The sequence below is a fragment of the Lepidochelys kempii genome, chromosome 1 (genome assembly GCF_965140285.1).
Source record: "Lepidochelys kempii isolate rLepKem1 chromosome 1, rLepKem1.hap1, whole genome shotgun sequence".
In the NCBI taxonomy this organism is placed as follows: Eukaryota; Metazoa; Chordata; order Testudines; family Cheloniidae; genus Lepidochelys; species Lepidochelys kempii.
This window is the reverse complement of record NC_136380.1, coordinates 250,236,602-250,253,701: the sequence shown is the minus strand read 5'-3', so window position 1 is coordinate 250,253,701 and position 17,100 is coordinate 250,236,602. Positions and strand designations below refer to the sequence as shown.

General features: G+C 40.5%; 1 protein-coding gene across 3 annotated transcripts in view; it reads left to right on the top strand.

Annotated features, from left to right (window-relative positions):
* The window catches only part of KIAA1549 (KIAA1549 ortholog), a 221,147-nt gene extending 211,572 nt beyond the window's left edge, over positions 1 to 9,575 (top strand). For all 3 annotated transcript variants that reach the window (XM_073322875.2, XM_073322886.2, XM_073322866.2), the window contains one exon: positions 5,029 to 9,575. In XM_073322875.2, coding sequence (XP_073178976.2) covers positions 5,029 to 5,283 — 255 coding nt within the window. In that variant the 3' untranslated portion in view covers positions 5,284 to 9,575. The remainder of the gene's footprint in view (positions 1 to 5,028) is intronic.
* Positions 9,576 to 17,100: the final 7,525 nt, after the last annotated feature.

The window sequence follows — 17,100 nt, the reverse complement described above, 5'->3', positions numbered from 1 at the left end:
TCTGCTTTCCATGCACTTCTTTAATTTGAGATAATTGCAGGTCGAAAGTACTGAAGTAAATGGCCCAGGTTCTCTGCTGGCATGCATTGGCACAGCTCCATTACTTCTATGGAGCTGCACCAGTTCATAAGGGCAGAGAATCTGGGTACTGAATGTAGAATTAGATGTGTCGTGTACAGCAGTAGAGATTTCTGGACAAGGTGTTTTCCTTTCACCTGTCAACAACATATCTGTTAGTTTACCTATACTACCGGACAGGCACCATGCTTTGACAGAATACTGCTTCCAGAAGATGAAATTTCTGATTAAACTATAAGCGTTGTGATGTTTCAGCTACTCTATTGTCTTTCTCAGGAAAGATGTGGATATCTGTCACCAGCATTTCATGCACTTGGTCTTTAAACCATTCCTCTACCCATACTGACCTATGCCAGCTTTCTCGAGGTACCCTTTTGGAGATAACCCCTTTATGCTCTGGCTGTCCGCCCCACTCTCAAGTTGTCACCTCTGTTCAAATTCGTCCCCTCCCTGAGGAAGAGAATTTCCTCCCTTTGTGTACTTCCACCAGCATTTGTCCCCACTAGCAATCACCACGATCCATATTCCATGTTGTCTTAAAATAGATGTATTTAATAAAAATATTGAGAGGCTCAACAAAAACAAAATTAAGCAGGATTGGGGTCTGATTCTCAAAGATGCAGAGCACTTCCTATTAACTTCAGTTGGAATTGTGAGCGCTCAACACCTCTGAAAATCAGACAGGATGTAAATATGACTCTCTTCATGCTATGCAAAACATAGCTAACAAGGCCAAAATGGTCTTTTTGTCTAATGTAGCTAGATATCTGTACCCCTTTTCCATGCTTAGGAATGTGGTATCCAAGTAACTCATTCCATTCTGGTCAAGGTAAGCATCCGAATGCTCGTTTACACCTGGACCGGCACTCAGCGGAGAGATCTTACAGGCTCTGTTCCATGCCTCTTCCAGTGGTATCTCAGGGTCCATGTTGGTTTGACAGCTCTCATAATTTGTCCTTCAGCCCTTTCCCCAGGCAGCTCAAGTGACTTTAGTTTTATCGGTCTTCAGGGCTTTTTTCTCAAGTGCTTATGGACCATTATATCTTTATTATTTTATTACTTGTATTACAGAATTGCTCAGACTCCAGTCAGGATCAGAGCCCCATTTTGCAAGATGCTAAGTAAACAGTTGTTTGTTTCAGACATCCATACCTGTCATATACACTCTTCCAATGTTATCTCTATATTGTCAGACATTTCATTAAATAATTTTTTCCTTGATAGACAGTCTCTTGATTTTCTCCCATCAGTTGTCTGAGTGGTTAGCGAGCATTTCAAAGCTTCTGGACCCATTTAAAAGGATTTTATTGCCCTTATTTTCAGTTAGCAGCTCTTGTTACCATTTCAAATAGGCACGTGTCGCTCTAATGTGGTTTCAGCAAACATCCTTTTCTTTAGTCAACTGTGGTAACATTTTAATTATGTTCCCTGCTCTTTTTCCTTTCTGACTGCTACAGTTTGTATGCAGATGCTTATGAGGTTTTCTCAGTTTGCTAAAAAAAAAAAATTGTGCAGATTAAAACATTGACTAAAACCCTTGTGACAGGATTGGGCCAGATGGCTACAGGAGAGTGATAGAAGGCAGATATATTAGCCCCAGGTTAAGTAGGTCCCTTTTGCCTGGGTAAGGTAACAGGGAAGGTTCCAGAACAATCAGGAACTTTCTGGAAACAATTAAGGCAGACAGGATGATCAGAACACCTGCAGCCAATCAAGAAGCTGCTAGAATCAATTAAGGCAGGCTAATCAAGGCACCTGGGTTTTAAAAAGAAGCTCACTTCAGTTTGTGGTGTGTGCAAGGAGTTGGGAGCAAGAGGCACAAGGACCTGAGAGTGAGAGGGCGTGCTGCTGGAGGACGGAGGATAACACTATCTGGCATTAGGAGGAAGGTCCTGTGATGAGAATAAAGAAGGTGTTGGGAACAGGCCATGGGGAAGTAGCCCAGGGAGTTGTAGCTGTCACACAGGTGTTACAGGAGCCACTGTAGACAGCTGTAATCCACAGGGCCCTGGGCTGGAACCCAGAGTAGAGGGCGGGCCTGGGTTCTCCTCATCCCTCCAACTCCCTACTCGATACTGGAGGAGTTGAACTGGACTGTGGGTTCCACCAGAGGGGAAGGTCTCTGGCCTGTTCCCCGATCCACTAGGTGAATCATCAGAGACTGCAGGGATTGTTCTTCTTCCTTTCCCCACGCTGGCCAGTGATGAGGCTAACTGAGTGAACGGCAGATTTGAGCCATGAAAGTGGTCAAACTGAGGGCTGACGTGAACCTCTGAGGCGAGAAAATCTGCCAATAAGCGCAGGATCCACCAAGGCAGAGGAGGAACTTTGTCACACCCTACAGAACATCGGTTCTGTTGCTTGTCACAGAGCCCACGTGAATGCCTAGTGTGCCTCTCCAGTGGGGCAGTTGTTCTTTCCCGCCTTCTTACTAAGTGTAATTAAATGGAAAAAGAGAAAAAAATGCTAAATCCGTGCCCTAATCTGACAGTTTCCTGTAACAGAAAGGAAGTTTTTTTCTATTGTATCTTCACAGACTGATTTCTTTCGCTAGTTCAGATCTTTGCAATTCTCCTCTTTGGAAAGATGACATCTTTAAAAGTTTTCTTTGTTACAATTACGTTCCTCAGGTGTCATGTTTCCTGGATGCTTGGGACCTTTTCACCAACATTCTTCCTGCTCTCTCGCTCGCTCACTCTGTCTCTCTCATATGAACACACATTTCTGACATTATCCTCCACAGTTAGGAAGGTTAGAACTAGAATATTTTCTTCCCTGGTTGACACAGGTGGGTTCTGATTCTTTCGTGTTCCTGTGATGGATTCTGTTACCTTACAGTATTCGTACCTCTGCTTTCCACAGTCTTTACTCTCGAAGATATTCTCTGGAATATGCTAAGATATGAGTCTTCAGTCTTGCTTCCTGACAGAAAATCAGCAAGCAGGTCACTACACTTCATCCTACTTTTCCACTAAGCTAATCCAAGAAGGCTTGATACAGACTCCTTTGAAGTCAGTGGGAAGCTTTCCATTGGTTTCAGAGGGATTTGGATAGCCAGAACAGGTTGTTATATTTCTTTTAGGAAATAGTAAAATACAGCCATCACTGGTACTCTTTCTGTGTCAAAATAGAGCGCATTATGAAGGAGGAAAGAATTCTCCTGAGAAAGCATCAGTGAAGTAGGGTAAACACTTAACAGCAGTACATGTTACTTTGATACTTATCTGCACGGTAGAAAACATCTTTGTTTTGATAAGAAAAGGAAAAAATAATAGACTAAAACTACTTGTACAAATCCTTGTGCCTTTTTACTGGTAGATCATCTTCAACTGGTTGTCATAATCCATTTTATTGGTGGCATTGTGAGCTAGTGTGTCTCCGTTTTTATAGCCTCAGACTTGTTTAGAGCCCAACAGTAGCCACTTGTGCTTTTAATAAGATATTAAAAAACATCTAGGCAACTTTAAAACCAAAATAATCAACAACCACAGTCAGCAAACATTCTCTTTTACTTCCACCAAGAAACCATTCTTGCAGTATACTATTGACTGACTGTTTTTTACTAGATAAGAAGCTGAATCGTACAGTGACTTCTAATGTTAATGTACTCTGAAAATAGCTTAATTTGCTGGTAAAACCTCAGTGTCAAATGGAGTTTGTTTGCTTTTTTCAATTGGGACCATAGAACCTGTCCCTCTTTAATATAGAATTAGACTACCTGTCAAGTCTGCTAACCAAAGACTGCAGGTAAGAATTATTTTAGTGCATTTGGCCGGGATGCCTCTATTTTGAAAAATCAAAGCAGCAATTAATTTATTTCCAATAACTGGAATTGTTTCTTTCTCACAAGCAAGATGGGATACCACTTATAACAGAAAAAAGTCCTACTTTATCCAGCATAAATCCTTTCATTTTCCTATCAAAGCTCCTTTCCCCAAAAAAACCCAGCTGCACTATACATGAGCTGTGCAAGATAGCATCCTACATATTATGAGGATGACTGTGATTTCAAGATTGTCATTTTAACAAAAATCCCAAGCCTATTCTTTAGTTGTCTGTCGTCCATTACTAGTTTCAACTGCTTTGCCAGATTTCTCCATTCACAGTTTGAGAGCCATTAAAAGAGACTACAGAGAATTTATTGTTTTGCTTAATGAATACGGTTTTCTTCACTAGGGTCCCCTCTTTTCCTTCCCCACTTAAACTAAGACCCTCTTTTGTTTCTTAAGCAAATAGCACTAGAGAACAAAAACTGGGTGTATTCCTTGTTAATTTGGGACAATTGGGCCTACACCAAGGCAATGTTTCTGAAACTGTGTAGCTCAAACAACTCTAGAGAGTGGAAAAATGAAATTTTTCTTGCTGAGTCTTTCTTCTAGTTCTACTTTTACTAAATGGGACCCTGTTGGTCTCAGCACAGTCCAAACACATAGTGACAGTTCCTGCCCTGGAGATTGCACAGTCTGAATAGACAAGACAGAAATGAGTAGGAAAAGGGAAGTACTAGTATCCCCGTTTTACAGATATGGGGAACTGAAGCACAGAGAGATTAAGTGACTTGCCCAAGGGCCAACAGGAAGTTGATAGCAGAGTGAGGAATTAAACCAAGTCCAGTCCAGTGCCTTATCCACAAGACAGTCCTTCGTGACTTTCTCCCATCTTTTTCTGTATTTATACATCAGACATTAGAGAATGGCCAAATTTTTGTAAACCTTAGAAGAGAAAATGAGAATTCCTGAACTTAGGACAAGCCAGCAACTTATTTGTTTTGTGCCTCACAAGCACAATCACCCTTTCACGCAGTAGGGAACTAGCAGGGGTTAGACATATCTCCATGCTGCTTTTTCTCTCTCTCCTCTGCCTTTTGTCTTTCTTCTTTCTTCTCCTTTCTCAAGCTCATCTTATTTTGAATAGGAGGAACAATCACTTTTTTTTTTTTTCATTTTGCAGACACACATGTATGGACATCAAGAATATTCTTCCTCACCAGTATTCCAGATGCAGAGGACTTCGGCCAGACAGCCTTCAGCACCACCTGCTCATCTTCCACACAGCAGCCTTCAGGGACAGGGGCTCTGCTACACCACCAGTTCCAATGAGGACCTCCAAACTGGTCACTCCTCGGCATCTCTCATAAAAGCAATTAGAGAGGAGCTCCTGCGACTCTCACAGAAACAGACAACAGTTCAGAACTTTCACAGCTGATTTGTCATGCTCTTGCAAATCTGCCAGGTATCTGCTTCCTATGGAAGCAAGACTCAAAGGAAATCAGCAACGTTTTTCTTCTGTCATCAGAGTAAACTTCCACAGCGCCAGAGATTACACTTCAGAAAAGAGCAGCAACAGAAGGAGAAAGAGAGAGATTTGTGTGGAGGCAAGGAGAGGGAGGCCAAAGTGGTATTGTCAGAGCTGGCTGTCCTGCTTAATCTGTTAGCATTACTGTGCCCCTCTTTGGTTTGATCTAATGAACAAAATAAAACTTTAGGTCAAAAGCTAACCCTAAAAAAACACACACGCGCACACAAAACCCCCACCAAGAATAGTAGACGGTGAGACACCTTGCTTAAAGAAGAAGGCAAAGCTTTCCTGTTACCAGCAAGATGGACTGAATTAACATTTGATGAGAGATTACAAGAATTCTAACCTCTCCAGTGTTTTTAGTGAAGTGGCTCGTGTTGCTGCTTTGCGGGATTACAAACTATATAGGATCGGAGACATTGAAGGTGTGATCCAGAACGGGAAATCACCTTAATGACAATAACAGTAAGACTACTTAGGGGGGGGAAAAAGGATTTCTGAGCTACTTGTAACAAACCAGAACAATAATTGTTAGAGCTCTGTGTTTTCAAATGGAGCTACTCTCTGCACTCCTCCTCGTTTTTTTCTGGTGCTGAAGCTTCAAGTGTCCCTTCATCTTCATGTTTGCAAAGTAAAACCATGGCCTTTTTAAATCCAAGAATATATCCGGAAACTCATTCAGAGTGGAAAAGCAAAATGTCCAAAAAGAAAAGGCTGGATATTTATTTTGTTAAAAATACATTGAAATCTAGTTGAGAATTCTTAGTCACAGTTGAATTTTGGAGCATAAGTATGTACGTTTGTTTTCTAAACATAAATACTCTCATACTATATGCTTTCACAAGACGAGGGATAAAATATACTAATCTGTAGTTTGCTGTGTGGCCAGAAAGCAAGCCAGCCTGGGCAGGATCACCAGCACTAGGTATACATTTACCATAAACCACAGCTTACGTTGGGATCTCAGTCATATCTAGTGAAACTGAATCTTACAAAAGATAAAACTTGGGGCAAAGACATTTAGAATATTAACATAAGCTTAGATTTGTTGTTTGAGACCGTTATTTTATTTCTATCTGTTCCTACTGTCCCCATGGATGAAGGGGCACAGTAATGATGGTACATGTCTTGGAGTGTCTGTCATTATTTTTCCAGAGTTTAATTTACAATTAGCTATGAGTTTACTAATATTTGGCCATTGCACAATTGTAACCTGCATAATACAAGTGAAAATTCTGAGTAAATTTTGGTTTGTTGGAGTATTTTTATTTTTAACTTACATCAAATTAAATCTAAAATGGTGGCATAGAGAAAGTGTAAGTTAATATTGGTCAGGAGGCTTAGGAGTCTCTCACTGAGACAGTGATGTTCTTGACTATTTGATACTAGGAGTTGGGATTTTCAAACAGAACCAAAGGGTAGTAATGAATGGTCTGAACTATGGTCCACAAAAGGGGTCATCAAGCAGGTGGCTTTGGGGTATGTCTGAATCTGCCTCATATAGGTACCTTACTTGGTTGATACTTGAATCAGCATTGGTATAGTATGCATAGATAGCATTGGTATGGTAGGGTAACTATGAGGCTATGCACATGCAGTCTAAGTGAAATTCTGAGGTTTATAATCAATCCCCCAGCCAGTGCTCCAAGCCTTCATGAGCCCAGATTGAATTTAATCCTGATGCCTGTATGGTTATGACCAGCGGAGCCATCAGGTCACTGAATTTTTATATTTTTTTAAATATTTTAATATGACATTCTTCAAGATTTACCTATTGACTTAGTGTATAACATGTCATCCCTGGTACAAACATAATGGATGAAACACTGGTTTCATACAATGGTTTGTAAAAGCAAACCCTAAGGATGCTTTAAAGAGAGACTTTCACACTGAAGCAAATTTGAAAAACAAGAGCATTAGCAGGGTGAGAAATGTACTTGGGTCAGTATTTGTATGTTTTGACATTACTGAAAACTGTTTATTGGGTGTTTCATTAAAAATTCCGTCCTTCACAGCCCAGATTCTCCTTCTAGAACCTGAAGTGAAGTCTGATTACTGTGCTTTCGACATCACTCTGCTTATGGTATCATTAATACATTGTGCTATTAATACATGATCATTGGTACATTGTGCAATCATTAATATAGTGTTCTGAGTTCACTCCAGGAGAAAATGGGCTGTTGGGTGTAAAATCTTTATTAAATGCAAATACTGTAACTAGCAAACATAAGTAAGAATTATGGAAGAATAGCTCTGAAATGGATGGGAGGATAGGTGATTTATGCCATACCCTCACTGCAGCATGTGGAGAGAACGTTGGAGTAAATCATCACTTGTAGGGATGGGGGAACAAGCACTTTTTCTTCCCAGTTTAAACACTGTGAACAACTTGAGAAAGGTGAAAGATTTAAGTTAGTCTGTTAAGCTTTCTCTAGTATGAAAGTCCCTCTTTAAGACCTGAAGTGTTCATAGAGAAGTACAATGGAAAACACATGTAACAGGTTTGTGCCCGAGTACCGCTCTCAGACCTGCTAGAGACCTTATTTGCTATTCACCATCTATATATGGTCCTCTGTCTCCCAATGCCATTTAAAACCCTCCATGGAAGATGTCCAATGCTTCACTCAAAAGAATGGCCGTAACACAAAGGGGTTGTGTACAGACTTCCTGCAACTGCTGAATTATTGAAGATTTAGGTGGCTCATGTGGTGCAAGAAAAGAGCACTGTCTGAAACAGATGGGCCAAGATGTGTATTTCCTCTTTAGAATCTAGGCAAATGATCCAGTACTAATCACGTACACGTTTACCAACCAATTGTAATGTTTTTAGTCACCTTTAAAAAGGAAACCTGAGAAGGAAAACAGAGTGAGTTTCAAGATGAGGGAGATTGGTTACCTAGGCCAACTAGGTGTCTGGTTTTGTCAATTGTCCTTTTTATTGTACTGTTGTGTTACAGCTTTGTGGACGAACAAAGGGTAAAATATAAAGCATATGTTAATGAATCTCATCAATCCCATTGATCACGTGGCTAGTATGTACATGCAGAAGAAGCAGTGTTACGAATACTTACATTTTAATTCCATGCTTACACTGTTCTATTTTGTAGAAGCCTACATGCTCTCATAACCCTTCACAATTTTCCAAGAATTATTATGTGTATAGTCAGTGGTCAATTTGGAATATACAGGTGAAAGAAAGAAAAACTGGCAAAATGAAAGCTAGATTTTTTTTTTGTCAAAAGTGCTGACCTCTAGCCTGTTTGATACTTAGTTGTTGGAACTAACCAGAATATTTTAGACCTACGCTTTCCGTAATTGATCGCATGGAGGTTGTCATGCGTTTCCCATGCCTCCCTATGATACAACATAATTCACAAGGAGATTATACTAATAGTCCAGTGATAGTTTCAAGGATAGTTTTGCTTAGGAAACACTGCATAGCTTCTGTGAGCGTGTGATTCAGAAAAGGGAACGTTGGTGGACAGATAGGCTTCATAGCAGAAAGTGTTCAAAATCTGGACTTCAGGGGAGAGGAGATATTTCAAAGACCAGTCCTCTTGCTCCAGTGTCAGGACAGTTCGCAGCAAGGATTCATATCCAGTGTTTGGAGTGTGGCAGCTTCACCCAAGGTGCTCACTTTTTACTTCTACATTCAGACCAAGACTTCTGAAATTAAGCCCCAGAAGTTGTGCTCCTATGTCCACACTTATTTAGGTGTCTAAGTATGGACAGAGGAGCATAAATTTAGGCTCCCATTTTTGAAAGTCTTGCCACCTCTGTGTCTTGGGCATCTTTTGCCTATTTCTGGTACTTTTTATACAAAATGTAAAGAGGAAAAGGAAATTCTGTACATCACGATCACCAGCCTCTTGATATTCACATGTTCCAATGTGGCTAGAGATTAAAGCTTAAGGAAGAAAGGGGAAACCTAAATTTAGAAAGGACAGTTTTCAAAGCCGTTCTATGGTTCGGAAGCATGGAGAGGACTTGGCTGCTGGGTGCCTGGTCTCCCCTGTGCATGCACAACATTCTTTGAAGTGCAGTTCATGTCAGAAAAAAGACTGTAAAAATTCATGCTCAGCAAATCTGCTCCTCATGTACATTCAGTCAGATCTTGCTCTAGTGTCAGAAGTAAGGGTGTGTTTTATTTTTGTGTTACTTTTTACTCCTTAAAAAGAAAAGGAGTACTTGTGGCACCTTAGAGACTAACCAATTTATTAGAGCATAAGCTTTCGTGAGCTACAGCTCATAGCTCACGAAAGCTTATGCTCTAATAAATTGGTTAGTCTCTAAGGTGCCACAAGTACTCCTTTTCTTTTTGCGAATACAGACTAACACGGCTGTTACTCTGAAACCTGTCTTTTTACTCCTTGTAACTCCGTAGAGTGGTAAGCTCTGGTAGAGTGAACTGGATTCTGCTGCTGCTCACATGTCAACAGAATCATTGAGTATAGCTATGCTACAAACAGAAAAGGTTTTTCAATCGATGTATTTAATCTGCTTCTCTAAGAGGCAGTATCCAGGTCAACAGAAGAACTCCATCTACACCGGGAGTTCGGGTGACCTAACTGCATTGCATAGGGCACAACATTTTCCAGAGCCCGTAGCGACATAGCTAGGTTGATCTAATTGTTAAGTGTAGATCAGGCTTGAGTTCCAGTAGTTGATCCATTTTTCTACCCCCGTACACCAGTGCAACTCCTCTGAAAACCATTGTGTTGCAGAGATGTGAATGAGGGCTAAATTTGGCCCAAAGATCTTTTGTTTCAGAGTAGCAGCCGTGTTAGTCTGTATTCGCAAAAAGAAAAGGAGGACTTGTGGCACCTTAGAGACTAACCAATTTATTTGAGCATAAGCTTTCGTGAGCTACAGCTCACTTCATCGGATGCATGCAGTGGAAAATACAGTGGGGAGATTTATATACATAGAGAACATGAAACAATGGGTATTACCATACATACTGTAACGAGAGTGATCACTTAAGGTGAGCTATTACCAGCAGGAGAGCGGGGGGGTGGGGGAGGGACCTTTTGTAGTGATAATCAAGGTGGGCCATTTCCAGCAGTTGACAAGAACGTCTGAGGAACAGTGTGGGGAGGGGGGGGAAATAAACATGGGGAAATAGTTTTAGTTTGTGTAATGACACATCCACTCCCAGTCTTTATTCAAGCCTAAGTTAATTGTATCCAGTTTGCAAATTAATTCCAATTCAGCAGTCTCTCGTTGGAGTCTTTTTTTGAAGTTTTTTTATTGAAGAATTGCAACTTTTAGGTCTGTAATCGACCTAAGATTGAAGTGTTCTCCAACTGGTTTTTGAATGTTATAATTCTTGACGTCTGATTTGTGTCCATTTATTCTTTTACGTAGAGACTGTCCAGTTTGACCAATGTACATGGCAATGTACATTGCTGGCACATGATGTGCTAGCCAGAGAACATCCAGTCTGACTTTCAGATCCCAGGGTGAGTTTACAGGTATGTGGAATTGACTGAAGAACAGGAAACATGGAACCCAACAATGCCTTTTTAAAGAGTCACTCCCCAGAACAGAAGCTCAATTGAGAGTTCTGTTGAAGGCCAACGGACAGAAAAGTGACTTTAGGGCACTTACTCTAGAACAGCACACTAAAGGTCTCTGCCTATGTAGCTTTCAGGGCTGCAGTATTTAGTTTTGGTTTTGTGTGTTGTTTACTGATGCCTTATTTCGCATTTAAAACAAATATTTCTCTTGGAATGGCTAACCCTATTTAGTTTTCAGTAGTTCTTGCCCCATAACTGGAGGTTTATGTTCAGACTACTCCTCCCTATTGCCTTGATCAGTATGTTTGAATGGATGAAGTGAAGGTTTTCTTCAGCTTATGTATGCTAAACCGCTATGAAAATGTAATGTGGGGTTTTTTTTGGTTTCGTGTTATTTTAGCCTGTTGGTAGTTACTTAGCAAAGTTTCAGTGAAATGAGAATCAAGAGAGGATGGAAAAGAGACTGAGGACTGAGAGTTGTCAGGTTTCCTGTGGAGCTATACTTGTGGCACTCCTGTGTCATGTTCCACTGGCCATTTCCTTAAGGTTTTTCCTGTCATTTCTGAGGCAAAGACGGAATTGGCTTCTCTGTCAGGCTGTTTATTTTTTAGTGTCCTGTGATGTGTGTAATTTGAGAGCAATAGCTAGATTTACCATAGACTGCGACCTTGCTTTTCCTTCTACTGGTATACAAAACAAAGTATCATTATATACAGCAATACATTAACCTTGTTCTGGATTTAAAAGACAGACCTGGATGAAATGTGGTTCTGTAGTTAAAAGAAAACATTGAAATAGTAATAAAGCGGGAAATTATTGAGCATTGGCAACAGGAAAACAGCAGATGGAGTTGTGAATTAAACCACCATCTGTGGCAGTTTAAAAGATGTAGCTTTATTGTCAAACATTAAACCAATTAAAGGGTTATCAGCTATGAATGATTCTGGCACTTAAAATAGTGGAATAGCAAACAAACTTATGGATTGATTGGTATAGGAGGGGTTAAACTGTGTGACCCTGATTAAAGTGATACCAGATAAGTTGGTAACAGATATTTATAGAGCACATTTTATCAAAAGTTCCCAAGTGTCGTGACATTCTTAAACCCATTTACAAACAGTGATAAGTTCTGTACTCATTGCAACATTTCCACTTCTGCTGTTGAAGGTGGGAACCTTTACACAACACATTGCAACCGTTCAGGATACAAAGTGAAGAATCCCCTATTCAGTACAAACTACAGGGGAGTTTCACCTAATTGGAATTTAGCCAGGATGCTGGTGCCAATCATCTTGCTCTGGTGAAAAGTGTAGCAGGATTTTTAGTGACCACAAGTGTTGAAGGATATTTGTCCCTTCAGAAAGAGAGCATCTCCAGCAACACAGTGCCTCCTAACGCTACTCAAAGGTGTTGGTTCAGAATAGGTGGGGAGAGAAGAACACCACTTCCTGAAATCACCATTACCACTTCCTGCTGCATTCTGAGGTGGGATTTCGGAAGCATTCAGCACTGAAGCCAGTGGGAGTTTTAATATTGACTTCAATGGGAACAGAGTTGAGGCTAGTGTGCAGAGCACATTAGAAAATCCCACTTCTATTTGCCCCTGAATATCTCTCATCCTTAGCATTGCTCAGGCTCAGGCCTGCTCAGCTTTTGAGATATGACAGAATGGCAGCCTGAGTGGTAAGGCTAACAACTTGAAATATTGCACTTACTAGAGCATTGGAGAATCAACTGAATATTAAAAGGTTATAGAGTAGCAGCCGTGTTAGTCTGTATTCGCAAAAAGAAAAGGAGTACTTGTGGCACCTTAGAGACTAACAAATCTATTACCTTACCCTTAAGTTTTTACTCTTATACACTTAATATAACAGATGTTTTAATTACACTACCCTGTCAGAGAAGATGAATCTCTGCTGATTAGCTCTGTTAGTTGATACCATATGCATGAACTTCGGTAAGTAAGAAAGGGGGGGAAGTGAGGTGATACAGTGAATAATGTAGTAGGTCCCTTTGGGCTGATGTGTAGTAACCGCCATTAGTCAGCATTTTCAGCTGATTGCAGAACAATTAGAACTTAATGACTATGACAAATGGTTCCAAACTAATCAGCATGGTATTTGTAATGTAACTTCTTTGGCTCAGACTGGGGGCCGTCCCAGTGCCATAAGTACCTTCCCTATGGCCCTCATCCAACAGAAGACTTCAGTGGGCTTTGAGCAAATGAGAGTTATGTAGTGAACAGCATTTGAGTCTCTGCCATTTGGTTCTTGATTTTGAATTACAGCCTTGATGATGGTGGGAATAGGGCACCACTGCAGATTCCAACACAGTACAATGAAACTGCAGTCCTCTGCAACAAAATTTTCAAATGCAAGTCTCTTCAGTCAGGCACCTAAATAAGTGATCTGGTTGAAGATCCCTGAAAACCCACCTCTGTTTAGCTACTTAAATGTGTATTTAGGTGTAAATTTTATAAACCACCGAGGGAAAATTTTGTCCCTATTGCTTAGAACGAAGGTATGGGAGTTAGGAGGACCCTGTCTGTGCTGGTGAGTCACTACATGACCTAGTGATGTCTCAGTCAGCTTACTGTGAACACTGACTAATAACTAAGTGCCTGGTTTGCCATTGCTCTGTACCTAGTGTAGTCATTTATACCAGTGCAAGTGGGTTTAAGATGCTACCAGATCAGAGTGGTTGAGTTTTACATCTGCTTTTCACTGGTGTAAATGACTGTACAAGGCACAGAGCAATAGAGAATCAGGCCCTAAACTCTAGTGATGGCTCACTTTTGTAGGGCAAATAAGTACATTATAATCCCTGATTATCAGGAAGATACTGGGGCAAAAATGTAGCTGAGTGCCTATTCTGTCAGTTCTTCTAGAATGGATTCAGAAGAGGGAGGCGCTACTGATGTGAGAGACACGTAAGTCTTATTTCATACTAAAAGCTTTATTTCTTACCATTCAATCTACTACGAATTTCCAGCTGTAGAGAAAAGCCCCGGAAGACTCAAATGCCAATGTTTTGTGTGTCTGCCTGCAATAAAATAACACTTTAGCATTTATAAAGTGCTTTATATCTTCAGAGAGCTTACAAACATTAACAAAGGAAAATGAAATTTACTAGCTTTGGTATTGATTTGAGCTAGGGCATTCTGAGCATGCTGATGAAGAGAATATTTTCCTAACAGATCCTGGGAACTGTTGGGTACAATATATTACGTTAGTGACACCCTACGAGTCAGGGATTCTCAATCGATGTCTTTGTGTGGACCACAACTTGACAGAGAGAGAGTGCCTCAAGCACTCCACTGTTCCCATTCACCGTCATGTGGACCACCTCCACTTCCCGTTCATAACTGCCTGACATCCCTGTGTAACGTGGAAGTGTAATATTAAGAAAGTATTTGGCTGAATGTTTAGCTGTTACTAATTTGATCTAATAACTAGAGACTACAGGGTGAACAGATGTCCCGATTTTATAGGGACAGTCTAGATTTTTGGGTCTTTTTCTTATATAGGCTCCTAATACCCCTCACCCCCGTCCCGATTTTTCACACGTGTTGTCTGGTCAGCCTCAGAGACTAGGAAAGGCCAGCACTATGTGACCAACCAACTCTCCATACAATACCAATGGTCCATGGACCAAAGGTTGAGAATCAAATAATGTGGTGGGCAATGTGGTTTATTTTAGACTTGGAAGTGCCTCTGACATGGAAGTATGTTATGGAAAAAAGCCAGTGGAGGGGAAAGAACTGTCATGTAAAGTGCAGTCATCAGCGAAGAAAGATTAGTTTATGGCAAGATAAAGGGAGTGATTAAAATGGCATGTTTTTCTCTAGGAAGCCAGGAGGGGAGTTTCACAGGACTTTTGGATTGTCACAACAAACACTGAATGCACCTATGGGGTAGAGAACTGGAGAAAAGGGTATAGAGCCTTGAAGTTTCAAAAAACACTACAAGATGTGGAGATGACCAAAGGGTTTGGAGGGTGAGGTGGTTATGGAGCCTAGAAGCAGAAGGAAAGAGTTATGATGGGAACACAAGATTGAAGGTAGGATGACGTATCTCTGTCTCTTAAAAATATAAATATATATATATATATATCTATATCACCAATACTTAGGAATTATAGAGTTTTTATGTGGTTAAAGTGCTGTGCAAATCTTATGTAGTGAATATGGAAGTGTTAAAGGGAAACCAAGATCAGAAGGGAGAGAGAGAAACAAGAGTGGTGACCAGAATAAAAAGGAAAAGAGAAAGAGAAAGTCATTGAGGAGTGTTGATATAATCTATCCATTGTTTCCAAAGGGTTAACTTCAAAATGCGCAGGCTGACTGCTTAAATAATTCTATTTTTGAAAAGAACCATATTGCAGTAGCATGTGAAAAGCCCATGTATTCTCTGGCAACTAGATCTAAATTATGTTGCAAGTGTCCCTGGTTTCTAGGGTTCTCTAGTGTAGCAAACTCAAGCTTCTGTGGCACCTTTTGGTAAGTATAGAAATGGAGGCTTCTGACTAACTAATACAGTGTGTAGTGTATTGTTGTTTTAGTTTATACTGCCCCTAAATTTTCAACGTGCTGCAGATATTTGTATGGCAAAAACCTAATTGTGTAAGCTGATGTTGGCAGAGGGGGAAATTAGAGGTTTCCACAGTTGAGGAGGGGACAGTTGGAGCTTTCAGAATGTGGGACAGCGAAGGGGACACTGAGTTTTGGCACTCTGGAAGCATTTTAGCTTTCGTGACGTATGGATGCATCTCTTCTTTCCCTCCCTCTTTGAGTCACCGTATGTCTATGCTATAAATGCTGCAGCGCTGTCAACACTGGGGCTTAGGTTGGCTTAACTACATCTCTCAGGGGATGTGACACCGTGTGACGTAGCTAGGGTGACCTAACTTTTAGATGTCAACCAAACCTCAGAGATGACTTTAGGTTCTGAAGCAGAAGTTGAATTCTTACCAGCAACATTTTGCAGCCTCTGCCCCATTATTTGCCATTGCATCCAACACAAATGAGTTAGCTGGATGTTTCTTTTACAATGATCAGCAGTGAAATGCTGATACTTAATTGTGAACAATTAAACTGACCTCTTTAGGGTTCAGAGTTGACATCCCACTTAGATGAAGGGGCAGTTCTACGGCTATTGTTTCAAGCTGTTTGCAGACTCAGGAAGACAGTACTGCATTGTTTACGCTCAATCACATTTGGAAGGTTATCAGCGTGACATAAGGGCTGGAAACTTATTCTTTTTAAAGTGAACATTTAGATACCGGTTCACATCTGCAGCAAGGAGTGAATTCTATGGCAGATGCTGAAACCTCTGAATCACAGAATACAGGAGGTCTTGAGCATATAGTTCTGAGCATAATTGTTGTGGCTTCCCATGAATGTCTGCTACTGTCCTTGGTTATAATGGGAGTAATTAAGTATATTTCTTTAATGAAATCTATTAACTTCTTTGGCTTAAAAAATCCCAGCTCTTCAAGTCCCAGTACAGACCATCTTTTCTTATGAAGTTAATCTCTGTCTTCACTCTGTACATTAGATGCAGGCAGGAAGCTCTGGTGTTTTGCCAGCTTTCATCCCTGTGGTGAACTTGTAAAGTGCAATCATTGTAAAGTGCAATTGATTAATGTGTAGCCTATTCAGTAAAACCCCAAAGAACAGCCCCTTGATAGAAACAGTGAGTGAGTAGTGTGAGTAATTACCAGAACAGCAGTATCGAGAAAGATGAAGAGGCATGCATGAAGTGCTAATCAGGTTAGCCTTGAGTTAAGGAATAAGGAAAAACCCTAGTCAGATATACAGTAGTTGGATTTATTGTATTTCAGAGCAAGTTAATGTATTTACACCAGAATCATTTGCTGCGACTAATGCTCATTTATTTCAATGGCACTTGGTGGTATTAGAAAAGCTGATCAGCTGCAAGCCTCCTGCTGCTCTATTCATCTTATTAGGGTGCATAGAACTCTCATTCTATTTAAGCTAATGGCAACTCTACTGGATATTCCCTCCCTCTTTATAGGCACTACATCTCATGCCTGGAATTGGGAATCTTTGTTACCCTCGTCAAAAGCAAATAGAAGTCTGCTGGTTTGACCAACAATGATCAGATTCACACTGGGGTTATTCAATTATGTTTATTTGTCTTACCATCCAAATTCAACCCTTTTTGCCTTTTCTCTGTTCTAATGG